Raw genomic sequence first — 27,908 nt, 5'->3', positions numbered from 1 at the left:
TATTTATTGGAATGAATTTTTACCACAGTAGATCTTTAAGCGATTTAAATGATTTTTCAAAGACGTGATTCACCCTTTCTACTTTGCAAAGAGGAACACTATAAGAAAGTCACTATAGACATACAGCTTCTAGAGATGTGCAAAAACCAGCCTACCTTTGTGGTTAAAGTTTGTGGTTCTTACATGAAAAAATAGCAAAGCACTGCTGCTCATTCAAACAATTCAAATGTGTACATTTTTCTTTTGGTCCCTCAGAAAAAAGCCAAAAAATCCTGCAGGGATATTTTATGACAGCTCTTTCCTTTAGGCTTCTGGGTACTTGTTGCGCGGTGACCATGGAAACCGTGTCAGAGTGATAGCTGTGGGCAGAGTGGAAGTGGGGGCTGCAGGAAATGAGACAGAATGCCTACCTTAATGGAATAAATGCAATCACGCCGGTCATGCGGTGATGTCACGTTGACTGTGCTGCAGACGTTAGCCTTTTGTTGACGCTTATCTCCCCCTCTCCTCTAGTTCCTCCATTTTTTGCCATTAGAGATAATTCATTGCTCCATTTTATTTAATAATATTTAATGAATCATTTTAACTGCTTTTTATATTTAAAAGAAACATTTGATTTTTGATAATGTCTGAAAATATTTGTAGCAGCTTAAAAATTTGTAGCTCAGACGCCTGATTATCTATTTTCTTTTGCCACCACACTCTACCAGGTTACTGCTTCATTTGTTTTATTTACACTAGATGATCTGTGAAGTCCCCGTGAAATACAGATGCTTAAATAGAGACATGTTACTTCAAACAGTGAAGGGTTTCTGGTGGTTTAATATTTCTAAATCACTTGTCAAAAGCTGCTTATTTAAACCCTACCTGCCCACAAACTGCTGATGGGAAACCAGATAAACTTGTCCAGACAGAAGTCATATTGGAAACCCTGAAGCTAATCGGTGCCAACCTTCTATTTGAACTAGAAGTCCACTTCCCCTCCTCTGTTACCTCTTTAGCCCCCTTATATCTGCATGTTTTTGGACCTTTTTTTATGCTCCGTTGAACGTAAACTTTATGCCCATAGCCTTGCCCCCAACCCCCCTCTTCTCCACTCCTGTTTTAAAAAGATGGGCTCGCCTGCATTCCTCTATGTAATCCTCTCCAAGCGGGCCACGCCCTGGGCAGAGCAAACATGTGGAGGGGAATGTATGCAGCGCAGCGATCGCTGGCGTTCCCTTCTGGGGTCAACGAAGCCCCGGCTGGATCCTGATGCGAGGCTGCAGAGGACTGGGTCTGCTTTGATGAAAACCCCTGTCAGAGCCAAACTGCTGCTGCTATTCAAACAATCCTCCTGCGGCCACATGCATGTACACTTGGTTTGTTTCTGCTGCCGACAAACTAGATTTGATCTGGATGATCGCACCCTTTCCACTTGACAGTTTAAATCTCATTGTCGGATCAGTTTTACCAGACATCACGTTATGGATGCACTGAAATTATGTGAAAAGGTTAAGTGTTTTTAACTTTTTCCTGTCAGAAGTACCATCTGGATTTACCCTGGATAATTAACTTCACATTTATTTTTTTTGAGTCTTTGAAGTTTTCCCCTCAATGAATCTCATATACCGGAAAACTTAAAGTGAACCTCATATGCGATAAAGAGTTTTTACATGCAGAGTGATTCATTTTAATTACTTTTTTTTATGTTGAGGAATAAATAATTAATAAAAAATAACATAAACCAAAACTAAAGAAAATAAATTAAATAAATCAACTATGACCAGAATGTCAGAGAAGTATGAATTACCCAGAAAGATTAAACTATATCTATTCTGCATATTGTTCTAGGAAGAGACACCCCAATACACTTTAAAGTCATTCATTTTTTTTATCAGTTGGTCCTTTTTTCTCCAGTAGGTAAATCATTAAAGTTTTTATATAGGTAAAAAAAAAAGAAAAGTAAAAGCAGAGATGTTATTTGTTTTTATATTCTCCTTTAACAGCCTTAGCATCTCAACAACTGAAAGTTTGCACCAGATTTGGGTATAAGGTTTAGTCTGGTGTGCAGAATATGAATGTACAGCACTATATGTATTCTTAACATATTGCAGCCTTTGTAACAGTAAAATAATATTAATTGTAATTGCACATGTCTAATAAACACACACAGTTTTATCAATAGATAAGAACTGTTTATCTGCTCATCTGATCCGGGGGTCCTTTTACTTTGTTTTTTTTTAAATGATTCGATGATTGATCTGAACTTTTTCATTTTGTGATGTAAAAGTATCCATTCTTCAACTATTTTTTTTTTAATTCAGAGTAATCAATTTGACATTTTTATTTATTTATCCAGTTTTATCTAGATGCCAAAAGTTTCCTTTTTTTCCACACTGCTGAATCAAAAGCCAGCTTCTTCACTTCTTTTCCTGATTTTAATTAAAACTGTGAAACTGCTAGTTTGGGCTTTCCATAGTGTCATAAAGAATCTGGAAAATTATGAAATCTCAAATTGGAAAGTTCTTAGGAATTCTGCACAAGTGTATTACGTGGCTTTCTTCCACGAAACGATTTGGTTTTCTACATTCTTCACCCTGTGATCTGCCTCGAGCACAATGAAAAGATGGAGAGCTGAAAAACTGCCCATCTGCTGTACCAATGTCTCACCTGGTCTAAGTCCACCCACTACCTCTGAGTCATACTCATTTTCCATCACTCTCTGCTGCCCACAGTGCCGATAAAGTGCTCGATTCTCTGCTTATCCCCCCCCTCCCTCCCTCGGTGTGTAAAGCAGCAGCTTAAATCAGTCCTGCAGAATCAATTCTTTCCTCACATTTGATTTCAAAGCCAGCTGGACTTGAACTGCCTTAGCGCTGCAGTAGCTGTTGCTGCTGCTAGCTCCTCTGCAGCAAAGCTAAGTGCAGATCTATTGCAAGTCAGTCAGGAGGCTTGCTGTGCTCTTGACCTTTAGCGGTGGTCTCATTAATTATTGATGCTTCTTTTTGATCATCACTTAGAGACAGACTCTGGTTTTCTGAGAGAGGCATTTATTTGTAGCCTATGCGGTATTGTCTCATCTTACATCCTTCCAAATCACTCAGAAAGTCAGTGGTGGCATGCTAAAGTGTGCAATGTTGTTAGCCACAATATGTTAGCCACATTGCTAATATATGAATAGATATGCTGTTTGGTTGTTAGGGAACAATGACATATTTTTTTTAAATTCCTCTAGCCTTTAATTATTTTAAGAAATGATCGAACTCACAGCTAAACAGTTTTTGTACAGACATTTTCATCTTGAAAACTCACCAATGCCGTTGCACTTGCTAACCTTGGGAGCTACAAACTGTTAGGCAGACAGGTCTCAGCTGTCTCCCAGGAGGCCAGCCTTCATAATGAGACAGAGATCTTCTTAATTGGCCTCATTTAATGAGGCAACAAAAAATGAAGAAATCTTTAGGGGACCTGCAGAACAATGGGTTTCTGGCACTTTCCTCGTCTGACTGTCGGTCTGTGTCATAAACCGGGTCTGCTGCGACTTCCCGCCGGTCCCCTGTTTGAGAACATGTTTCCTGAGATTAATAAAACCTTCTTATTGTTGCCCTAATATATTTGTCTCTCAATCCATCTTGACCTGATGAAACTGAAGTGTGCCTGTTCATGTTTAATGATCAAGCCTCAGGAGCTTTTGGTTTAATAAAGTGTTTTTCAATATATGATATTGGCAGTCAATGAGCCAAAGTTATACTCTAATGGGCGATCAGTGATAAGCAGAAGTCTAAATGTTTTTGTGAAAAATGATCGACTGATTCCAGATTCATTATTGTTGCCATTGTTCAAATCCACTGCTGTGGAATGAGCACAAAAACACATACAAAAAAAAAACAAAACAAAGAATAATAACAAAGTATTTATTGCACATAACATGTTGTGTCTTTTCTGTTTGTTTTTTCCTGAAGAAAAAGATCAGAATTTCCAGCCGGCTCTTCTTCCTCACCTCCTAAAGTTTTGGTCCATTCATTAACTGTAATTTTTTCTGTAGATTAAAAATTAATATTTAAATTTATTGTTTAGACTAGAAAAGCTCTCTGAGAACACAGCCCTTCATCAAGCAGGAGATTTTGCCTCAAATGGCCAAATCTTGCATATGATCTGGTTCATTATGAAATTTTAAAGAATTGTTCATCGGCATTAAGCACACCTCTGGTAAGAATAACCTTAAAATCCCTACATTAATTGATAAGTAAGGGGCAGCATCTGTCTGCAGCCTCTGGTGTCTGCTCTGCTCTCACCTTCCTCAGTTGCTCTGTTGTCTTTGATCAGCAGATGAAGACTTCAAGTGAGGCATGGCTCTTCTCTCTTGTGTTTTCGTATGTTTTGTCTAGGGGTGTAAATCACACCCACCATGGCGATTCGATTCAGTATCAATTTACTGACCCAACGATTCGATTCTTTTCGGTACTCAAGAATACACCACGATACGATTCGATTTGATTAATTGTTTAATAATTTTTTTACCTTACTGGCTAGACAATGTTTCATATTTGAAATAAATCAATGAAAGCTGCAATATCGTTATGCATTTTATTTGAGAAGCAACAGCAAATAACAGAAGTAGCTAAAGTTGTACTCCACCTACTGTAGGCCTATGAAAACTTCATTCACTGAAAAATAATAATGCCTCTGTGTTAAAGATTCTAAAAGGCCTTGCATCAAAAAATACTGCAATGAGTGCATAACTACATTAGCAGATTAAGTAACAAAAATAGGCCTATACAACATTCACTGGAGAATAACAATACTCAACAAAATCTGTGTAATGAGTGCAAAGGTGCACTAGCAGCAAATGGTAACAAAAAAATAGGCCTGTACTTTATTCACTATATAATGACAATACTCCACAAAATCTGAGCAACAAGTGCATAAGTGCACTAGCAGATTAAGTAACAAAAATAAGAACCTGAAATACTTCCACACAAATAACTTGAACCCGCAAGTGGTGTGTTAAGTCATTTTCTTTTTCCTCCGCCACGTCTGCCTACTTCTTCTTTCACCTCCGCTATCTCCGCCATGTCTGTCTTGCCTACTGTTAACGAGTGTGTGTGTGCAAGCGGAAAGAGGGTAGTGGCTAAAGGAAGCAAAGTAGGAGGGCAAAATAGGTTTAGCGCCACCGCAGCACAGGAGTCAGAATTACATCCAGAAGCAAATGGATAATATATAGACCAGAGGAGGAGGAAAAAAAATGAATCGATAGTCTTGGGGATGTGTCGATGCATTGGATCATCGGCTATTGGATTGATGCATCGATACAAAATGATTATTATTTACACCCCTAGTTCTGTCCCAGGCTTTTTTGAGTCTGATGTCAATAATTTCTGCTGCTACCCTCTGGTTTACGGGGACTGCTTTGATTCAGTTAAACTTTCAGAGTTAGCAAAACTATTATCTTTATCTAAGCCTTCAACTTGTATGTTAGATCCAGTTCCAACCAACTTATATAGGGAAGTATTCCCTCTTATTTCCACCAACATTTTATAAGTAATTAACACACCCCTGTTACAAGGATATGTACCTCAGGCTTTTAAAACTGTCTCTTGACCCAGATGACTTTGTCAATTATAGACCTAGTATATCTAATCTTCCTTTCTTATCTAAAATCCTTGAGAAAGTAGTTGCCAAACAAGTGTGTAACCGCTTACACCATAATGAGCTTTTTGAGCTGGTGAAAGCCACTAATGATATTCTCATAGCTTCAGATAATGGACTTGTATCATTTTGATGCTGCGTTTGATACAGTCATTCATAATGTTCTTTTAGAAAGACTTGAATATTTTGTAGGGTTTAGGTTTCTATGACTCCAGATGAAGCTAACCCATGGGGGATTGGCGACCTAGTGTTTAGGGCATAGAGTTTGGAATCCTGAGGTCCTGAGTTCCAGCCCCACTCCCACAGACTGCCACTCTGGGTCCCTGAGCAAGACCCTTGACCCCACAGTGCTTCCCGGGCACCGCACAAGGGCAGCCCACTGCTCCCCAAGGGGATTGGTTATATGCACAGAATTCCTTTAGTTGCTCTGTATTTGACAATAAAGTTGAATTCTATTCTATTCTATTACGTAGATTACTGGCGTGTCTTGAAGACATGAAAACCTGGATGACTTAACTTTCTGCTTCTGAATGCAGACAAAACAGACGTTATTCTTGTCTTTAGACCAGAGTCTTTGAAAAAGAGGCTGATTAGTCAGTCGTTCAATTTGCATGGCATTAAATTGATCTCAGATAATAAAGTAAAAAACCTTGCTGTTATTTTTTTTTTTTTATCAGGTTCTGTCATGTAAATTCTGTATAAAAGAGATTTCTGAAATTTTCTTTTAGTCATCTCGGGAATATTGCAAAAAATGTGTAATATCCTGTTCAAGGTTGATGCTGATTAACTAGTCCATGCATTTATTACTTCAAGGCTGGACTATTATAATTCATTTCTATCAGGAAGCCCACAAACTGTAGTTTAAAAGCCTTCAGCTGATCCAAAGTGCTGCAGCCAACATTCCTAACTATCCTAACTTCTCTTCATTGGCTTCCTGTTAAATCTAGAATATAATTTAAAATACTGTTTCTTGCATATAAAACCTTAAATGCTCAAACACTATCTTGCATCAGGGATCTGATTGTATCTTGTATTCTGAACAGAGCACTTTGCTCTCAATCTGCAGGTTTATTCCTGGAATTTCTAAAAGTAGAATGGGAGGCAGATCTTTAGTTATCAGGCTCCTCTCCTGTGGAACCAGCTACCAGTTTTAGAGTGTCCCAGGTTATCCTGAGCTATCTCTATAGTAATGCTGCTATAATCTTAGACTGCTGGAGGACATAGGGACCACTTTTCATCATTTTGCTTTATTCAGTCTTTAGTCTCAGATTCTGCAGTATTTGTTTGTTCAATTTGTGACTTTATGCTTTCTCTGCTTTTTATTATTTTAGTAGCTTTGTCTGATTTGTTCCTGTTTGGCTGTGACTCCTGGAGAGAACATCTTTCCTGTAAAGGGGCCACCTGTGGAGCTGGATGAAACTTACTTTTTGTATCTGGGTCTGCTAGAGGTTTTATCCTGTTAAAAGGGAGTTTTCTTCTTCACTGTTGCTAAATTCATGCTTGTGTTAGGGAGTGTTGTTTAGTCAATGAGTTGATTCAATCAAAACTTTGAACCAGACCAACTGTATGATCTGGTTGAATTGTAAAGTGCCTTGAGGTGACATATGTTATGAACTTGCGCTATAGTAATAATCTGAATTAAATTGATGTATTCGTTAGCTAATTAGCAAAATCATCTCTCAGTGAAGCTGATAATTTTACTGACAAACTGTAAACTTTTTAAAAACTTTTTTGTCAAGGCGGCTTTACCCGACGAACATTTCTAAATGGTCGATCTGTGGTAGCAAAGCTATGATTTGGACTTTGTCTTTTTCTGTCCTGAGGGCAAACAGTTCAGTACTGGTTCTCTTCTTAAGCCCTCATATGCAGGTCATTGATTGCTTTCACCAGCTGGAGGTGTATCACAGAGCTGCAAATTATAGCAAATCTAAATTATTATTGCAATTTTTGTCTAGTTACTCGTCCTCATACTCATTATCAGCTTAGTGATATTTAAGAAGGATGGAGGAATGAGACCACCACCAGTTTAACTGTGCTCCAGTTTCTTGTTGGATGATTGCAATACCTTGTGCTCTAATACAAGAAAATTACTTATTTCTATGCATTTAAATTTTATGGCATTGCTTTTACTAAGGTTGTTGCACGATATTGTGTGTACAATTGATTAAATCACAGGGAGGTATTCAGAATTCAAAAATACTTTTTCTGTAGCTGTAATTAGATTTTAAAAGACTCTCCATGTTGAGTTTGTAGGGTTGGCAAGAAGGCTCGGGGTTTCCTGCAAGGGTTAATTTAGGGTTAGACAGTAACGACCTGTCTTAGCTGCAGCGTATCATATGCAACACACTCCTCCCTCTTTCCACCACTTGACATGGTGACCATACCACCAAGGTCAGCCTCAGGCCAGTGCTAGCTCGTGTTTGTGTGAGTGGAGAGGGAGGTTTGTGGTGTCTAAAGTTCACGGCTGAAAGTGAGAGGGCCGGTTTAACACCCAACAGATGCCTGCACTGGTGACCCACTGTGACAGGTGGGGGGCACTAATTGGGAGAGGACAGCATGGTTTCCTAAGGTATTAACATTAAAACTTTAAGCAAGGAGGAGCACTTGTGCAACTTCCTCTTCTTTGGTTTTCTCAATCAAACGACGGGTTGTTTTCATAATTTTCCTTTGGGATTAGAGTCTCTGCTAACAGGAGTATGCAGAGGTCCCAGAGGCCTCATCACCACAGCCGACAAACAATACGCCCATCTAGGAAGCGCTGGGGGTTGTTCCCCTTTGGTTTCATAGATTAACATCAAATGGTCTAAACATTTATCTGGTGTTTTCCTCTTTGCAGATATGTTCTTCTTTTATTTTTGCATACTTGATGTTTCAGATCATCAGACATATTTTTATGTCGCACATTTGCTGTAAGTTTACCGGCACATGAAGCAACAAGTGCAGGTAGCAAAACGCCTTCCTTTTTCTCTCGTCACTCTGCAGATTGTTCCTCCCTTACAGTCTTGGATATCATCAGAGGTTTTTTGCTTGGGGGGGTGGGTAGAAACATGAGGGGTCTTGCCTTGGACCTCTCCCAGGATTATGTTGCCCAATCTCTCTGATTTTATTATAGAATCCTGAACATTGACCTTAAAAGAGGAGAGTGAGACCTTCAGTCCTTTCAGTGTTCTTTGTTCCTCTGTGACCTGCTAGTTGCTGTTTCATGTGCTTACTCAGCTTATCGTCGTATGAGGATAAAACGCTGATATAAAACATTTAAGTGAGACAGAAGAAGCAGTCGGTATGTTTTCCAGCTTCTTCCATCTCTGCTTGGATTTTTTTATAAAATACAGTTGATAAGCAGCTCTCTATAGTTGATAAGCAGAGTTTTAAAGTAAACGTTAGAGCAGTTATAAATTCTTACATTAGTAGCTGGAATCTTAAATACTTTTTTTGTCAGAAACCGAAGCTTTAATCGCAAACCATGAGTGTAAGCAGCCATGCAACATTTCTGCTCCTATCTGCTGAGTGTGTTAGAAAGAGGCTTTGATGAATAGATCTGCTCGCTCCCTTCCATCTCATTATCCTCTTTTATCTGTTGTATGGATTTACACATCTCCTCCACACGTCGGACGTGCTGTCGATACTGTCAGCCAGGACTCAAGGTGTAACCCAGACCTCTTAATTTATACGTTTTCCTAAATTAGTTGGCTGGATGTACAGATTGCTACGGATAAGTTTTCAGCTTCGTTCGTTAAATGAGAACGTGTTTGTAAATGTAAAAAAACGAGAAAACTGAAGGTCTTTCTGCTGCTTCTTCTTGAGGGAGGGGGACATGCGGCACAGTTCTCTCCAAAGTGGGCCATCAACATCATCTAACCTATTTTTATGAACTCTTTCACCAGTGCGGCTAGTTGACATCGCCTGTTAAGATGTAGGACTCTGTGCGGAGCATCGTGTTCTCGATGTGAGGGAACAGCGGCCTGTTAAAAGCGTGTTCATGCTTCTGTCTTGGAGATGAGGATTGAAGGGGGGTCTTAGGGGAGCTTTACTGTGTTTTATTTCTAGTTTTAAAGGTGTTCACTTGCTAGGAGGCAAGATTGCTTTCTATTTAGCCTTCATATGGGGCCAAATATGTTCCCACTGCGAGTGGAGGCCTATAAAAAGTAAAATGAGCTAATATAACCCTTAAAACTCTTGAAAAATCAAAATATGTATTTAAAAAATCATATAGTGAGCATTGAAGACACTTAATTTAAGAGTTTTTTAGATGTCTGTACAGAGTGCTGTGCTGTGGGTCCATCACCTGCCTGCTTCCCCACTGCTTTCCCTCTATGCGCTGCATTGATGCCTCCCTGTATGCGCAGATTAAATGAGCTCTAGAGGGTTGGTTTCATGTCTCAGCAGGTCACAGATGATCAGATTAACCAAAGCAGGGCCCAGCGTCCGGCTGGATTAGAAGGCGCCTCGCAGCGGGGGCCACCGCTGCCGCAGTTCTTATGACCGCTCTTCTGGAGCAGGAGGAAAATTCTGTTGGTTTTAGTTTCCATATGTGTTTATTAGACATATTGGATGTTTAGATTCTTAAATATAAACCTTTTACATGTGGAATAATTGGTTAATATCATCAGCATCATCTCTGTACAGGCTGGTTTTCCCTCTTTGAAGTATCACTTGGAATTCAATAAGAGCCTGACCTGCGTTAGCTGATCACAAGCTCCGAGCGCCAGAGCTGCATGATGATAACACAGACATGTGATCTTCAGCTGATGTACACCCCCTCTGCTGCTATTCTAAAAAAAAATCACCACACACTTGCTGGGAAAACAATGTGAACAAAGAGGCAGCTGATGAAACGGTGAAATGGTGTCCACTGAAAGGAGTTTCCGATGCTTAACACGACTGATCTGCAAAAAAAAGAAGGGATAAGTGATATTCAAGCATTTTAGGACAAACGAGAAAGGAGCAACATGCTTTATCACGCCTCAATCTCACCCCTTCTGTCTCCTTATTTTTTTTTTTCTTAATCCCTGGGTAATCTGAGGCGTGTCAGCAGCAGTGCCACTCCTTCATCTGTGGGATTACAGCGGGTGAAACAAAGACACTTAATTACTGCTGATGCAACGTCTTCTGCATCTGTGTGAAAGGACACTGGCTGGTGTCGTTTTCGCTGTGTGTAGTTTCGTCAGGAGGCAGATATACCTGTGCAAAAACGTAATTAAAGCTGAAATGAGCCTAATGCTGGGCTTTTACAGCTGTTTTTTTCTTTTACATTTAAATGACTAGCGCTTACCCAGTGCTCAACATTGATCTTTGATCTCCATTACCAGTTGAAATGTAAGCAAAAAGCTTTTGGGCTATCGTTTCAAAATGGATTTTCCCTGTTTCCTGCTGTCCCGCTCTGAACAGTCCCATTAGTTCAAAGCAATCCATTAGAGCCCGGCGAAAAAACAAAACAAGATCCTCAAGAGGAAGCTTTCTCTGTCTTGGAGGATGAAGGAGACCCCTGTCCATGTGCAACCAGCGCCTTGCCGCTTAAACTGGGCTTTTTTTTCTCCCCCGCTCTTCTGAGCACCTGAGTTGGCGTGCCTTCGCTTCAAAGGTGAGCCGTTACAGGGCGTCCCAAAAACAGTGGTTAGTGTCCGAGAAGGAGGGTTAAGTTTAAGATCAATGCCTGTTTGTTTTCAGGGAAATTTAAGGAGAAAAATAAAATGTGCAGAATATCTAGCACAGGGGTTGAAATAAATGTCCATCCATCCTTTCTATTTGTTTAACCTTTAAAAATTGGCTTAAAGGACTCTTGGAATTAGAAGAGTATGAACGACATGAAGGAGCTCTTCATGGATTAGAAGGAGGCTAATACCTGGAATGAAACATGAGGTGAGAGGAAAAAGGTCAAGAAAAATCCAGCCGTAGTTGTTTTACATATGGAGTAATCTAAAAGGAAGTCACCAACACCTGGAAGTTATCTCCTCTGTCTGTGCAACCAGAAGCGCTCCCATTTGGATATTTATAGCCGCAAACACAAAACGTCTGTTAGCAGAACATCAAGCATAAAACAGCAGCGTGAAGCAGTTTTTTTGTGTGCTATTTTTTAACATCACAGCTGACCTGCGGGGTAGAACATAAACGGCACACTGCGGAGACGGGGGGGGGGACTAAAGTAGGCTGAGGAGACAAGAGATGCGAGAAGATTCAGAGAGGGGAGGAATACAGGAGCTCGTTGGGCTATGCTGGAAGGAGATTACACATTTCAAAGGTTTCATGTCAGAGAGATTTGTGTCAGCTCCTGGCAGAGGCCTTCCTCTCGCACATAGAGGCGACTTTATGTGTATCCAGCAGACCGGATAAAGCCAAGGAGTTACTCTGAGTCATGCAGCCACCTGAAAACCAGACGTTTGGGCTTATTTATGTCTCCCTTTGGGGAATATAATGTATGTTTTGGTGCTGAGGTTCTCCTCCTTTCAGAAAACATTCCTCTGTCTCGTCCCTGTTTCGTCTCTGGGTGGGACCCCATTGATATTACCAGACAGACAACCATTGATCATGTCACTAATGCTCAGATGACAAAGACATGCAAAGCTTAACGCATTGCTACTTACCAAGGAAAATGCATATCTGTTTAGGACTGCTGCTTATTTATTAATTTCCACTGAAAGCACAGCGGCGCAGTACGAAGGCGTTCCCCGTCACATTTACGAGGACTTTTACAGCTCCTCAGTCAGCGGCAGCCTATAGCCAGGCCTCCTTTTTTTTTTCTGTCTCCAGCAGACCTTAAAATAAAGCATCCATTGAGGGGGGAAAATGCAAATGTTACAGTGGTGAAGGGAGAGGCCCACAACTGAAGCGCTATTCTTCGGAGCAGGTGGAAGACTGGATCTCTGTCTGTGCCACCCACAGACACACAACAGCCATCACTCTGACCATTCACAAGGACCGATAAAGGAGATAGCGGGGAGGAGGCGACATAGAAAAGGGTCTTCTAGCTACCAATCGAGATATTGGTATGTTCCACCTCTGCATCAGGCTTCCTTTAATGCAGCTGTGTAGATGTTGAGTAATCCCGCTGTACGATGAACAGACGGACGGAGAATTGAACCGAAACTAAGGCTCTAAACTAAGCACTCCTCAGTTACCGCTGAGTCAGAACACGGTTGCCTGGACGTGTTTATTTATACCTAAATATTCTGAAATGGGGGAAAACATAACTGAGCAGGTGCTGCAGTTTGGCGGCGTTTGCGTCCCGCATCACACGAAACAGACAATCAGTGGCAGCATTATGCTTTTATTCAGCAGGGGAAGGAATGCTGGTCACAGTTCGAGGATAGATGGGTGGAATATGGTCCATAAAAATAATGTTATTTAATCTAAGCCTTGTTTGTTATATTTTCTGTGCCCCCATTGCTAAAATCTAAATGGCTGCTATAATCGACAACATTATTTTAAAAATAACGCTGGATTAAACCGACTGATGTCAGTTTCCGCCAGAACGAACAGATGAAAAAGGCGCTCAAGTGTGTAAGTTGGGTGTGATATTTGTCTAAATTGAAGAGAAGTGATTTACTTTCTACATGATAAATGAGCTAAATGTTGTGATTTCTAAACGAGCAGCTTTCCCTGCCTGTAAACACCTGATCATTTATCTCTGATCACTCCCTCCTTGACGGCTGTTTCTCCTTGCGATGCAAGGGGGTGATTATCCAATCTAAATCACAGCAGTCATTAACCCATCCCAAAGCATGGATCACTGCTTTCATACACATGGGAGAAACCGTGATGTCTTGGATAATAAGCAGCCGTGTGAGCGACCTTCGGTGAAAGGTGTAATTTCACCTCGCAGCTACGACTTCCCTCAAGGCAGGTGTGTGAAGCACCAAGGTTCTCCTTTCTACTGCACACCATGAATGCATTCTGGTGGTCTTTGCTTTGGTTGTACATGGGATGAATTTCGTCAGCAGTCATGAATGCTGTTGTCATTGGGTTAGCGTGCTGCTCAACATCTAGAGCGATGCAGCGCTTCCTGACCACAAACCTCAGGATCTTTTATACAACTCTCTAGTTTCATAGCATTTTTTTTGTTTTGTTTTTTCCTATCTGGACTATACTTTCTTATGCTTGATTTTATTCAGATATGTTATATGAAGTTGAAGTTTAAATTAAATTTAACCCATTGATCAAAAAATGGGCTTCACAACTTCACCATGTCACTTCACAACCTCTATCATACATAATTAATAGATCTTTTTTTTTTGTAATTCTGAAAGATGGAAACATTACAATAAAACCCCAAATTTACAAAACACAACAATAGTTTCGGATAAATTGAAGCTAGATTGAGAATGTAGGAGGGTTTGGATTTGTGACTCACAGTTTGTAAAGTTTACACTTATTTTTTAAATCATAAAAGTTAGAAAAAATCTACAATTAAATTACAGTTACCTCTTTTTTTATTTCTCTGCAACGCAGTTACAATGCACAAATACTTAAATGATTCAAAATTATTGTATTTCCATTATGGAAAACTCCAAAATCTTGCTAAAAACTACCTTAGATTTCCATAGATCATTTATTGAAATTTACTTTAAGAGATATAATTATATATTTTTGTGCTGCATCAATAAATTTAGTCCTTTATCAGTTATGTTATGTAGAATTGCTATGATATCTATAATATTCAGTAATAAACATGACATGGTGATGGAGAAAATACCTTTATAGCAAGGCCATTTTTACTGATCTGGATAAGATAAGACTTTCAATTCACTCGTCACATCGGCTCAATAGCCACTTATTTAACAGGATTATTGCATAGAGTATTAAATAGGTATTTATTAAATAGATACTTTAGATATTTATCATTGCTGACTCATATTCAACCTAAACTTTTGTTTATTTTGATTTTTTTTTGTTTATTTGTTGTTTACTTTTAGATATATTTCATTTTTTTTATGTATTATTGCATGTATTTATTTATTTTATGTGTCCAGGTGAAGCACTCCAGGGCCAAAAAGAATTACTATTGTAGAACCGATGAAGCGTTCCATCCTGGAATCATAAAACTCATTTTTAGGCTTTTCTACATACTTTGACGAAGGGCTCCTACAGCAGTGGAGGACACTTTATCTTTATTATATAGCAAAAAGTTTCTTTAAATATAAAATTAGTCACGCCCCGTGGAAACCAGCAATGAAACAGCAGCTGTTGGTTTATTAATTAGGCCGTTTTAAATGTTGATGAATACAAAAATAGGTTATTGTGGCAATAGGCTTTTCTACAAAACAAAGCATCTACAACAGATATTATAATAATACATAAATAGGCCTTTATTTATAACAATAGGATGCTTTACAGGAGTTTTTTTAATTAGTAATGAGCATTGAGGATTTTCGTCTTGATTAGCATTCATTAAGCCTATGTAGCACGCTGCACTTTCTCTCCCTTATAATGGTTTAAAAAGCCAACAAAAAATGTTTGACGTGTAAATTAAGTATTTAGAATATTGTTTATATTCTTTAACATTTCATTTAATTATTTCATCTAAGAAGGAATAAATGCAGAGGGATAATATGATCGTTAACGAGTTAAAAACGTTATAAATCATATAAATGGGAAGCTTTTAGCATGTTTTCTTTATTAAAATAATGAATTATTGGTAAGGTAAGCGAGAAGTCTGAGTGCTTTTATCTTTATGGTAATTTAACAGCAACAAGTTGATTGTCTTGTGTCTGATTGTCTGTATAGGAGTTTACCTTTTTCTGTTTTTGTAATCTTTCACCTGACGAGATCCAAGGTGGATAAAATAAATCACGGCGAAGATCACGTTTATTAGCTTTTCTCTGTTCAGCAGTTTTCTTAATATTAACACATCTGAGGCTATACTGTTTATTAATTCCTTGGGGTGAGACAAAGGAAAAGAGGAACTATAGAAATTTATGGTGTGGAGGTAGACGACAAATAGAGCCACGTTCGATACGCTAACGTGAGACAGTTTTCCTGTACAGGGTCTGCACTTAGTGAGGCATCATATGAGCGATTTGAAGCACTCTCTCCAGTCTCTTCAACCGCAATTTACTTTATCACTCTAAATGGGGAATAACGACGCTCAATTTCATGAAGCATCTCTCTCTTTCTCTGACAGAAATGAACAGAACACGGGTCAAAGAACGGAGCGATGGTTCCACAATAACTCCACCTGGATCACAAAGTTTATCGCCAGGGTCTTTGGTTTGTTTTGATCTCTGCAGGGTGCAATGGTGATACTGCGCCTCCGGTCTGGGACCATGTCCAGATTGCAGCTTCAGCACCAGCTCCCTTTTCTCACACCCTCCCACACGGTTTCTCCTGCACACTTACACCAGCCCACGCAATTCTTTCTGCTGCCCACTGATGCACAAGGCCGCCATATCTTTTGATGGTGCAGAGCATAGGGCAGTGAATATTTTTTTTTTGCTTATGGTTGCTGGGCTAAATGGATTACTTCATTTCTCTGTTTTAAAGTAGTCTGAGCAGACTTTCCGTGTGCGTTTCTGCCCATGACGGTATGTGCGTGTTTGCGTGTCGGCGATGCTTGCTGTGACTGAGTGATTTAGTATGCATGTGTGGGAAGGTGTGATTCTGATGCATGAAGGTGCGAGTCTCTCCTCAGTCCTTGCGCCGGGTTGTGGAGGTCATTCCTTTCCACTCGAAGGCTCTGATAATTTCACCTCATGATCATTTCAGCAAAACCCATGGATCACACAGGAGGAGTTTCCTTTCAAATTCCCTTTTAGTTCAGATCATTTAAGGGGAAAAAATACTGCAACCAAAAGTGTTTGATGATTCTTTAATATCATTCCAGTTGCACCTGATAGACAGTTTTTTATTACTTCTTTCCTGGATGAGACTTATAAAATATCAGCTGTTTACACTGTGAAGCAGGATTATACCGCGAGCCGTGCTTGATTAAAAGCATTTCTCTGTTTGTCTGCCCACGTATCCTAGAAGAAGAACAAAGCTCTCGAACAGGTTGAGCATCAACACCAAATCCCCGATGCAGCCCTTTGAGCTATCAAATGTGAACTGAAATAATCTATATTATTGTTTTTTTCATTTTATCAAAACCCCATGGGATGTGTGTCCATAATTCTGGTAGGAACCACTTGTATTTCATTATAACCTTAATTACTAATAGCTAACTGTTTGGATTTAGAGATAAATATGTCAGTTTGCTTCAACTTGGCTGCTTTTTGATAAATGCAAATCTCTAATTAATACTTTTTTTCTAATGGTTACAATTAAATGCAGCCTTTGTAAATCCATCAGACTTGCAGTGCCATGAAACAATGACACTTTCTTCCCATTTTAAAACCTTTCATGTATCTATTATAACCTTTATGTCTAGAAACTATGACTATGGAGACACAGGTAGCTCTATGGATCTTCCAAAGAGGATATTAATATTTTTGGTCATGATTGAACTGAGCAGACTACTAAAAGCAATGAAGGTTATAAAGTTACTTATTTTAAAGTTGTTTTTTTTTTTTTTTTGTTCCGTATCTCTGTATTAGCATCTCTGTAACAGAACACAGACCTATTGAAAGGAACCACTTTTCCCAAATCTTGAGTAATTCTCATTCTTCGATTGAAGAATATTAATTTAATGCCTTTTTTTTAAGGTTTGAAGTATTATTTTTATATTTTTTTTACTTAAAAACAATATTTTAAAATGCAAACCACAGCTTTTTATTTTAAAAATTAAAATAAATGATCTTATAATGAAAAAAAAAAAAATAGTTTCTTATGTTTTTTGGGGTGCTGAATACATCTGATTTAGCTGGACCAATGGCATAAATAGACAATTAAAGTAGATGAAACGTGTTTGGTTCAAACTTTATGCATTTGTTTGCATGGCCTAGTCAAAGTCCAGGCCTAAGTCCTATTATAATCAATGCTATACATTTAATCTGAATCATCATTTGCTAAGATGTATGAGCTTAAATTTCAGCCTCTAAATGTACATATTTCCATATACTTTAAAGTACCAATTCTGGCGCAAACCCCCTGAAAAAAAATAATTCCGGCATAGTACTATAAATTTGTGATGTCTAATGTGTGATGTGAAACCTTCATGACTTGAAACGGCATCGTGTCTCAGGCACACGAGTAATTATACTCAGCCATTACCCATCCGAGCCTTGACACTGGGCAGGCCTGTCATATTCCCTCATAAGAGGAAATTAGAGGGATTGCGATGAGAGGGGATGTTGCTAATTGGGACACGGTGCTGAGGCTGGCTTGTGTCATGGAGTTAAGAGGTATTTAGAAAGAGCAGCAGACCTGCTCACGCTACACTGATTCTAATTTATCTCCGGTTCCCTCTGCCCTCCCTTGCATTAGCTCAGACCTGCCATGTCATGCCTGCCATGTCATGCCCTCTTCCTCTCTATCTTCTGTCTAATCCATACCAGTCCCCTCTACAGATTCTACTTCCAGTTTTCTTTCCATCTTCGTTCACTCTTGTCGTTCTTTCATTCCTGCCTTTAGCTCCCAATGGTGGATCATTGTGTTATCCATTAGCCTCTGGTTTGACAGACTAATTGTCTTTGTCCACTGGGGTTTCAGTCAGGCTGACCCTCTGAGTCCTACATTTCCAAGAGAGAGCTGCAGAGTTTCAGATCTGATTGGGATTCTGTCATTTGACATTTACAGAACATACTGGTCAGCAGCGTAGCCGAAGCAAATGTATACTGTCCTTTTAACTGTTTAACCCAGAGTAAAGAAAAAACATCCACATGAACCTTTGTTGTTTATTGCCGTTCTGATTTTCTTTTCTGCCCCTCGCTGTGCAGCATGATGAAAGGGTGAACAAAACCAGGCAGAGATAACAAGCCGGCAAATCAAAAGCTGTTTTTATATTTTAAAAAAAAGGAAAAAAAGTGTGTCTGTGTAGAGGAACCAGAAGCTTTCATTCCGCAGGATCGGCACAAAGTTGCCCCCTCTGATCTTTTCTACGCTCCCGTATGAATATTTATGCTACCTTTTTTCGAGTCCTCCATCAACTTTTGCTTTCTTCTTGTTCTCAGGGGCGTTGCACGCGAGAGAACTGCAAATACCTCCACCCGCCCGCTCACCTGAAGACTCAGCTGGAGATCAACGGACGGAACAACCTGATCCAGCAGAAGACCGCCGCTGCCATGTTGGCTCAACAGATGCAGTTCATGATCCCCGGAACCACCATGCAGCCTGTGGTCAGTGCTGGTTCTCAGCGAAGCTCCCAACTTTGCTGTCGGGGGGAGAAATTAAGATAAACACGCGTATTATTGTTGCTTTTATTGCTCCTCTGCAAACCTCAGGAGCTTTTTCCGCCAGTCAGTGGCGGTCTCTACCAGGTGTGAATGTGTATCCAACTAAAACAGAACCTGCTTACTCAGCTAAACCTTTCCAGAAACAGAGGTTTTAAAAAAGGAAACTAATTTCTCACTTTCCACTCTTGCCGAATCCTCTTTATAAACATATTCCTCTCTTTTACCCCAGCTGTTTGTCTAGTTATCAGTTTCCTTACCCTCTCTCCCACCTATCTTCATCACCGCTCTTTATAGCTGCTCAAAAAGAATGAACTCTTTACTTTTTTAGATCACTTTATTAAATACCACTAAGAATAAGCTAAAAGACTAAAAATTGTTACAAAACTCTCTGGCATATGGAATAATTTGTAGCTTGATTTGATTGTATCCAGTGAAGCAGAGAGGTTTAAATATCATATTCCAGCTGTATTACTTGTGTCCTTTCTCCCCATGATGGAGTTTTCTCTATCTTCAACAGACGTTTCCAGTCAGTCAGGGCCTGGGATCCAGCGCCGGTTTAAGCTACACACCTTATCTGACCCCGATGTCCCACGGCATGGGCCTGGTTCCCACAGACATTCTGCCCAGCGCGCCCGTCATCGTCCCCGGCAGCCCGCCCGTCTCTGTGACGGCCGGTTCCTCCTCCAACCAGAAGCTTCTGCGTGCCGACAAGCTGGAGGTGACCTAACCAAAGTGCCGTAGCTCTTTTGAATAATATTTATGCTGCAAAAAAACAAGAGCGAATGCTCAGATTTCTGTTGATTAGGATTGGAAAGAATCAGTGTTAATTTTTTTTATGTTGCTTCCCTCCACTGTTCTTCAGCATAAGTCTCTTAAAACAACATGACTTCCTTTACAGCCGTGATGTGAAAATGAGTTATGATAAATCACTGTGATCCAAAGTGGAATTAACTCGAGACAAAGGGGTAGTCGCTAGACAGCCGCAGCCAAACTGAGCCGTTTCAAACAACTCTGAATGTCTCCATCTGCCCTCTTGGCAAACAACTCTCGAGAATAACTGTGGGATTGTGAAAGAATCCACGAGGAGGAAGGGGAGGGGTTGGATTTTTTTTTTTTTTCTGCACCATATTTATCAAGATAAACAGTAATCTACCTAAGACCTGAAGGTGATGCGTGGGCGTGTGCCTGTATGTGTTTTTCTGCAGGAGTGCCATCACTTAGCAACTGAATGAAGCTGGTTTTAATTAAGCTGTATCCCTCTGAGACACGTACACACTCCTACACACACACAAAAAAGAGCCAACATGCACGTTCACGTGCGTGCAACTTTTGCACAAACATGTAGGCGTGATTTGTTATGAACGTTCGTATATAATGTTCCAGCTTTGGAAAGGAAAAAAAAGATATTTCATATTTTTTTTCGCCTGACGCCTTGTTTGTTTCCCACCTTCTCCTCCAGGTCTGCCGCGAATTCCAACGGGGCAACTGCGCCCGCGGCGAGACGGACTGCCGCTTCGCTCACCCGAGCGACAGCCCCATGATCGACACCAGCGACAACACGGTCACCGTGTGCATGGACTACATCAAGAGCCGCTGCTCCCGCGAGAAGTGCAAGTACTTTCACCCCCCGGCCCACCTGCAGGCTAAAATTAAGGCCGCCCAGCACCAGGCCAACCAGACGGCTGTGGCTGCCCAAGCTGCGGCCACAGCTGCAGCCATGGTAAGATCACCACACCACCATCAGGGCTCCTTTTATAACTCTATCTGGATAATAACCCTCTATGTTTACAGCTTTTTGTGACAAACACTATCAAATGTTTATTTTCTGTTTATTCTGGGGACTTCTGGAAGTTTTTTACTATTTAATCTTCACTTAGAAAAACTTCAAACACCTCTCGCTTACAGCATCACGCAATGTGGAGCCCTGCTTTATTACTGCACTAAACGTCCTCTGTTGATTTATTCCAGCACACTCTAGAGCACAATTCACCAACAATAGTCATTCCAAAGAGAGGCGCTTGTATACAACAAACAGGGTTTAGTGAGACCTAAACAGATCAGCGTTGACGCCGCAAGAACAATCTGTTATTATTTCACTGCAGCCTTCTTTTATTTTCCAATGCCCTTGGTTCATCCAGAGACAATGCGTCGGCTCAACCCCCTCCAACCCTCTTTACTGCTCTCAGTGATAAGTGCAGTTCTCTGCAGATCACTTGCAAATTGAATCAGGGATGGATGTAGCATGACGGGGTGGGAGTTTCACCCTCCTTTAGGTTGAGTCATCCCCACCGACGGGGGGAAAAGGTAGACAAGGATGTTAAAAAATATTTTAAAAAAACAACTCTGCATACAGTTCTGGCTGTTTCCCCAGAGGCATGGAGTGGCTTCCTCTGATTGGTCCTTTGGCTACTGCACTTGCACACCTTGCACTGCCCCAGTGTGCTGACTGACTCCCTTTTCTTTTCCTCCATGGCATGGGCATGCTTTACAACCTTTGCACATACTGTACCTCTCACTGGCTGGCTCCATTGCTGCTTGCTGTCCCTCTCTTTCCTTTATGAACCCACGGTGTGGATGATGAGGCAGGTTGGCTGGATTTGTTCCCACGCAGTGTTATACAGCCTTGCAAAAGTTTTCAGACCCCTTAAACGTTTTCCTATTATGTTACATCAGTTTGTCTCGTTTTATGTGGTTAGCCAACGCTAACTAGAGCACAGTTTTGTCGTGCATTTGTATTTCATTTCATTTTCTATTATCTAACTTGATCAAATCTGAGGAAACCAGTTCCCTTAGTCCATCTGTGTGCTATTTAATCCCAGTTTAAACCAAGCTGTTAGGGCTTTAAGGTTTGTTGGAGAAGATAAATAAACAAACGGCATTATAAAGACCAAACAACACAACAGACAAGTCAGGGATGAAGTTGAGATGTTTAAAGTAGGGTTAAGTTATAGTATAGTATACAGTCTCCTCAGCGAAGCATGTTAGTGGCAGCATTGTGCTGTGGGGATACTGTAGGCTGGAATTAATAGACCGACGATTTCAGAGCTTTTGAATTGGTTTGAGTCACGAGTTAGAATGGTCTAGTCAAAGTCCTGGTTATGTATTCCAGTTCCAGAGTAGAGCAGGGAGGCTGAATAAAAAATTAATTGCTCAGTTATTAGTGTGAAAGTAAAGGGTTAAAACTGCGAATCAATTTTCCTTCCGCTTCTCAGCAATAAAATACACTGAAAGTTTTTTTGTTTTTTTTTGAAACAGCTCTGAATACTTTTTAAAGACTCTGCGATTCTCCAAAATAAACACACCGATTCTTTTAGTATCATAATTTAGTCTTGTGTGGCTTGTGTTTCGGCTGCTTCATCGTTATAGCATGCAACCCTCATACAGTTTATCGTCTTTATTACCCGATTCCCAAGCTCCCTTTAGAGTTTCCAGTCTGTGCTAAAGGTGAAGAGGGTTAAGCTAAGGACAACAAGTTGTTTAGTCAGCACCTTTAATCCAATTGTCTTTGAGCTTGCAGCCTAAGCTGCAGCACTTTTATTGAAGCAGATCCATAAAAAAAAAAATCTGTGCAGATGCGGCACTAAAAATAGGATAAAAAAAATCCCACAGCGATCAGTAGATAAGATTACATCGTCCGACGCGGATGCAGTAAGTTGTTTAACCAGTGCCACGCTGTGTTGTTTTTGCCATGCTGTGATCTTCTACCTCATTACAAGTCAAATGCAGCCATCTTTGCCTGTCATCTCACTTTAATAGAGCCATCTTTCATTTGAACTAACCAGTGTTTTGAGGCCTGTTAACACTGCAGCCCATCAGCAATGCATTGTTGCTAATAGCAGGATACCTATGCAAGCGCAGAATGAGAAAATCCACATACATCAAGCAAGAGGCTTGTGCATGGACCATCGTATTCATGTCTTATTTTTTATTTATTTTTTTCCTGCCCCGGCATTCGCTTGGATTAGGAAAATAAAAATCTTTTAGTTAGCATAGTGCAAGTTAGATTTTTGGACTTTTTTTTTTTCTTTTTTAACGTAAGATTTGGAATAAACAGAGCTCCACATTCTGTTGTGAAACTCCAACTTGTGCTCCTTACGGTTTACTTTAACCGTTCGCCAGACAGCACTACAGAGATGGGTTTGATGCTTATTTCAAATATCCCCACTTAGAAACCTTTTTTTTTGTGTGTGTGTTTCGGCTGCTAGTTATTCTGAAGGTTTTCTTTTAACCTGAAACACTCAGACACTTTTCTATCAGTTAGTTCATAAAGGTCACATATTCACTGATTGTAATCAGCTTTGTTAATCCGATGTATTTCCAGTTCCAGAATAGCTCTCCAAAATTATCTGATACTTCTTGGACAATTGCTTTTTAACCAAAGGTTAATATAGCAGCTTTTTTTTTTGCTTTTGTACTAATTATAATAGTAGCTATGTTTCTTTAAAGTTAAACAAAACAAACCTTTTTTTGTTTATGTGCATGCCTATTGTTTTGTATGTGGTATACTGGCATTCAGATTATTTTTGTTTTTGTTTTTTTTCCTTCTCACCTATCCACAATGCAATGCTGTCCCCCATGATGCACCTCTGCTTGCTGTTACCTGTATGTTAATACGCTTGAATCCCATTGGCCCACTGCCATCATGTGCTCGCTGCCTGCTAATTAAAGACTCAGTCGACTGCCAAAGCAATGAAGCGACCCCTCGAGGCAACTGTAGACCTGGTACTTGGACCTTTCACCTTTTGCTTTGCATGTAGCTTCTTTAATTGTACTTGTAGCCACTCGCAGAATTTAATTTGGCTCTTCTGTTGTTGTGAAACCCTGTAAAAGACACTTTTACTGTGTAGACGTTAATCATTTATGATCACCTGTGGATTTTCTAGATTGTGTTTTGCAGTAATGAACGTAAAGCTAAAATAATTCCAGCTACCCTGCTACTTTCTTTAATGTGTTTCCATTTCTTGCTTTTTTTACTTGCATAGAGAGAAAAGAATTAACACTTTACAATAACACTGCTGTTGATTTGAGTGAGGCTGAAGTCTCAAAGTCTGTGCTTCTGTTTGTGTGTGGCAAGGCGTTCCCCCACGGTGTCCTCCAGCCCCTACCAAAGAGACCAGCACTTGAGAAGAGCAACGGAGCGAGCTCTCTGTTCAACCCCAGTGTTTTGCACTACCAGCAGGCGCTGGCCAACGCGCAGCTCCAGCAGCCTGCTTTCTTTCCCACAGGTAAGATCTTTCACTTCATGCATATGGGACACAGCTGCAGACAGATGCACGGTTAGGAATGCGTAGATCTTAGCAACGATGGCTGCAATGGAAGTCTGTTTGCTGCTGTTAAGGGGAACTCTGGTTTATCTCCTGTAAGGAAATGCCTTAGACCAGAGAATCCCCCCAAAAAGTTTGCATTTTTACTGCTTAAATTTTTCTAGTTTTCTCAAATATTTTAATATTTTAAAAATATGCTAATTTCACCCCCACACAGACACCATAGACAATAAAGACAAGCAGAAACAGGCTTTAGATTGATCTCAGACTTAATACCGTCCCTCTCAGAATTTTTTTTTTGTTACAACCACAAACCTGTAGAAGTTGTATCCGGATTTTATGTGCCAGACCAACACAAACTGGTGATTGATTGTATAATAGAAGAAGAATAAAACACTGTTTACCAAAAAAGGATTCTGCTTTAAATTATATACACAGCTTACCACCTCCAGAAGGTTGGCTTAATAAAAAACAGGGAAAATCTGTGTAATTATTTATGATCGGAGATGGGAACATCTTTGCACAAATCAGAGCAAAGATGTTAAAGAAGGTGCTCTGGTGTGATGTGACCAGAATTCGATTCTTTACCCGATAAAATTCCAAATGTGTTTCAATTCAACCTTGATGATCTTTCTGTTAGTAGCAGCATATCGTTAAGGCGATGCAGGGACAGCATCAGGATCCCACTTTACTAGAAGATAGAAGCTAAATGCAGGAAAAAAATCAAAGACATGCATGGAGGTTAACCTCCCAGTGTGCAGACAGGGCTGAAATAGTTTAGATCCATTTGATAGAATGTCCTAGTCAAAGCCCAAATCTCTCCCTTTAAAGAAATTCTACCTTCCGATAATCCTCATCATCCAATCCGACTGTAGCTTTAGCCGCTTGGCAAAAACAATGTCTTTTTTTTATTAATAATGAGACATTTTGAAAGGAAGTTTTACTCTCAGACCCATTTAGAGTTATTACAAAGCTGTTTTTTATTCATTTCATAAATTCCTGATAAAAATATGTTGGATTTTCAAACTAAAGCAGAACTTCTCTAAAGGGTTTGAATACTTTTGGAAAGCAGTATGGCTGAGCTTACTCCAGCTGTAGCAGCCACATTGAATCATCTTTTTTTTTATTATTATTATTTTAATAACAAATCTTTAAGCTTTATGAAGGGTTTAAAAAAAGTCTATGGCTAAGTGAAGAAAGTGTAGAAAAGTTTTCCACTTATCTCAATTAATCTTAAACAATATAGAAAACTAAACCCACAAGAGATTTTTATCTTGATTTTTTCCCATCACCTCTTCGATTTGTGTTTCTTCCCCTTATTTAAAACAAAATGTACATCTCTATATTTCATTGAAATAATATCCTCCCCTCAGTTTTTATAAAGCAGTTCTGCAAATTCATTTTCCAGCAGAAATATAAAGTTGAACTTAAAGTCAGACTTGTTAAAGTCAGAGACTGGATGTTTGCCTTAGCTGCAGCTCCTCCCACTAATGCAGATCTCTGGAAATAGAATGCCTCCGCTTGCTTTTTTTTTTGGCTTTCATTATTAGTTGGCATCACCGCGGTAACTGTGGCATCTGAGCTGACTGATGCTTTTTGTTTTTGTCTTGTCTAACTTTGTTGTTCTCCTCCTCCTCAATTAACCCATCTCTTCCCTCCTCTCTCTCTCTCTCTCCCTCCCCTCTGTGTCTCACTCCTTCTATCTGTCCTATTCTGTTTAAACACAACAGGGTCAGTGTTGTGCATGACCCCTGCTAGCAGTCTTGGTAGGTCCTGATTTTGCTCTCTCTCTTTCTCTCTTTCTCTCTCTCTCTAACACACACAAACACACAAGCTTAAGGCTGATGTAGAGGGAAATGGTGTCTGCAGCTCTTACAGGTCAGACAAAATATCCTCACTACCCTGTGCCACCCCTTAAGGTGGTGCTAACACGGTTACAGATATATTTTTTCTCATCAAACTTTTAATTTCCTTGCCCTCAAACGTTTTATTTGCACTGTGCATCACCTAAAGGAGTCGCAGCTTAAAGCTCTTATTTCCCTACTGACCGACTCTGTTGCTAATGACTGTTTTGTTTATGATTAAAGTGCTGATCAAATGTGTTTCCTAAGCTCTAATATAGCCTCTGCTGTGCTGTGTTAACCAGGAAATTTAAATCAGTTTCCCAGAGAAGTTATACACATAACCTGAACCCTAATGAGATGATTGTTAAAACCAAAGTTATGGCGCCTTGCAGAAGTATTCACGCCTCTAGAACTTAAACCACAATTTTGTCACGTTGCAGCTACAAAGAAAAACCTCAAGGTTTTGCCATTTGGAAGCAGAAAGGAAAAATAAATAGTTTTATCAAACTTGTTTTGAAAGAAAGAAATGAAGATGTGGCTTTGATCAACCTTTTCTGGAGTTTTTTGGGGATTTATTTATGAGATTTGCACATTTGGTCACTAAATATGTGCAGATTCTTCGTGATCTTAGCCAAATTGTATCTAACTGGTTGTTTCCAGGATAGCTATGCATCTATCCCCTAACTGGCCTTTTCCTGGGTTATTTATTTGACTTTTGGAATCCTGAAAGTGTGATATCTTATTTTATTATGACACTTTTCCACAAAGCTCAGATATTACTCATCAAAAATATGAAATTCTCCTCCTTGTTGCTGCAATGTAACAAATGGGAAAAGGTTTAAGAGATCTGGATATTATTTGCTAGGCACCAGCTATAAATAACTACTTTTACCATGTTTTAACAAGTTCCCTAGAATTGCATGTGCTCTGGCATTGGCTGTGAGGCGTCATCCTGCTGCTCAGTGGGTCGGTCCAACTCTTTTTAAAAGGAGCATCACAACACGCGTCTCGTATCAACTTCTCTGGGAAAGACCTAAAACTGATTTGCCGTATAAATTTCCTAAACCTGTGATTGTAATCAGCTTCTCTCCTCTTGTTTTATTTTTTTTCCTCCCATGCTGTCCTTTTCTTCCTCTCTTTCTATCTGTCCTCCTCGCTTTGCATTGTGAATGGTTGCATGCCATCTGCCGGCGTTACCCTAACGATGGCTCGCTGGCTCTCTCCCTCTCTCACCACATCCACCAACATCGACAAAACGCTGCCGTCGACACACGCTCCACGACTGTTACCATGGTTGCCATAACGCTCCACCTACCTGTTCATTGCTCCCCCCTCCCTCCTCCCCCTTTCCTTCCTTCTCCTCAAAAAAAAAAAACAAAGTCCCAATGATGTACAGTGCTACGCCTGCTACTGTCTCTGCAGCAACAACTCCTGCCACAAGTGTCCCCTACGCAGCAACAGCACCAGCCAATCAGGTTTGCTCCTTTTAAAGCTTTCTTTCATCAGTCCCTGGAGCTCTGAATAAGTACTGCCTCCTAATAGTTGTGCTGAAACAACCTGCAGCTTAACCATACTCCAATCATCCATGTGGCTGCACACAGCTAGTGTCTGTTTTCCACCCAATTTGAAGCGAAACCAGTGTCTCGTATTCCCATTAAAATCCGCAAGGCACTTCTTCAGAGCTCCTACATTTGCGAGTAGTACTTGTGTTATGTTGCACCACTTCCTGTTATTTTTGTTTTGTTTTGCATGTTCTTGTCATTTGTTTTCTACTCTTCTTGTCTTAAAAATAATAAAGCCTCTCCATCTGCAGCAGGGGACATCATCTGCACCGCAAACACGCATCCGAGCAGAAGGCTTGCATTTAATCTACAGTTGAAAACCAGATATTTTCAGAACAAAACAGT

General features: G+C 40.0%; 1 protein-coding gene across 11 annotated transcripts in view; it reads left to right on the top strand.

The window, feature by feature from the left end:
- mbnl2 (muscleblind-like splicing regulator 2) overlaps positions 1–27,908 on the top strand; it is a 54,593-nt gene that overhangs the window by 17,942 nt on the left and 8,743 nt on the right. For 2 of the 11 annotated variants that reach the window (XM_015388951.1, XM_015388952.1), the window contains exons 3-8: positions 18,672–18,836; positions 19,411–19,611; positions 20,353–20,613; positions 23,562–23,615; positions 23,968–24,118; positions 25,888–25,923. In XM_015388951.1, the coding sequence (XP_015244437.1) occupies positions 18,672–18,836; positions 19,411–19,611; positions 20,353–20,613; positions 23,562–23,615; positions 23,968–24,118; positions 25,888–25,923 (868 nt within the window). Of the gene's footprint in view, positions 1–18,671; positions 18,837–19,410; positions 19,612–20,352; positions 20,614–23,561; positions 23,616–23,967; positions 24,119–25,887; positions 25,924–27,381; positions 27,477–27,908 lie in introns of all 11 variants that reach the window. The other 9 variants (XM_015388953.1, XM_015388957.1, XM_015388955.1 and 6 more) reach the window with 9 other exon arrangements.

Source organism: Cyprinodon variegatus, unplaced genomic scaffold, assembly GCF_000732505.1.
Source record: "Cyprinodon variegatus isolate N-32 unplaced genomic scaffold, C_variegatus-1.0 Scaffold443, whole genome shotgun sequence".
Taxonomy (NCBI): Eukaryota; Metazoa; Chordata; class Actinopteri; order Cyprinodontiformes; family Cyprinodontidae; genus Cyprinodon; species Cyprinodon variegatus.
This window is presented reverse-complemented; position numbering and strand designations above follow the sequence as displayed.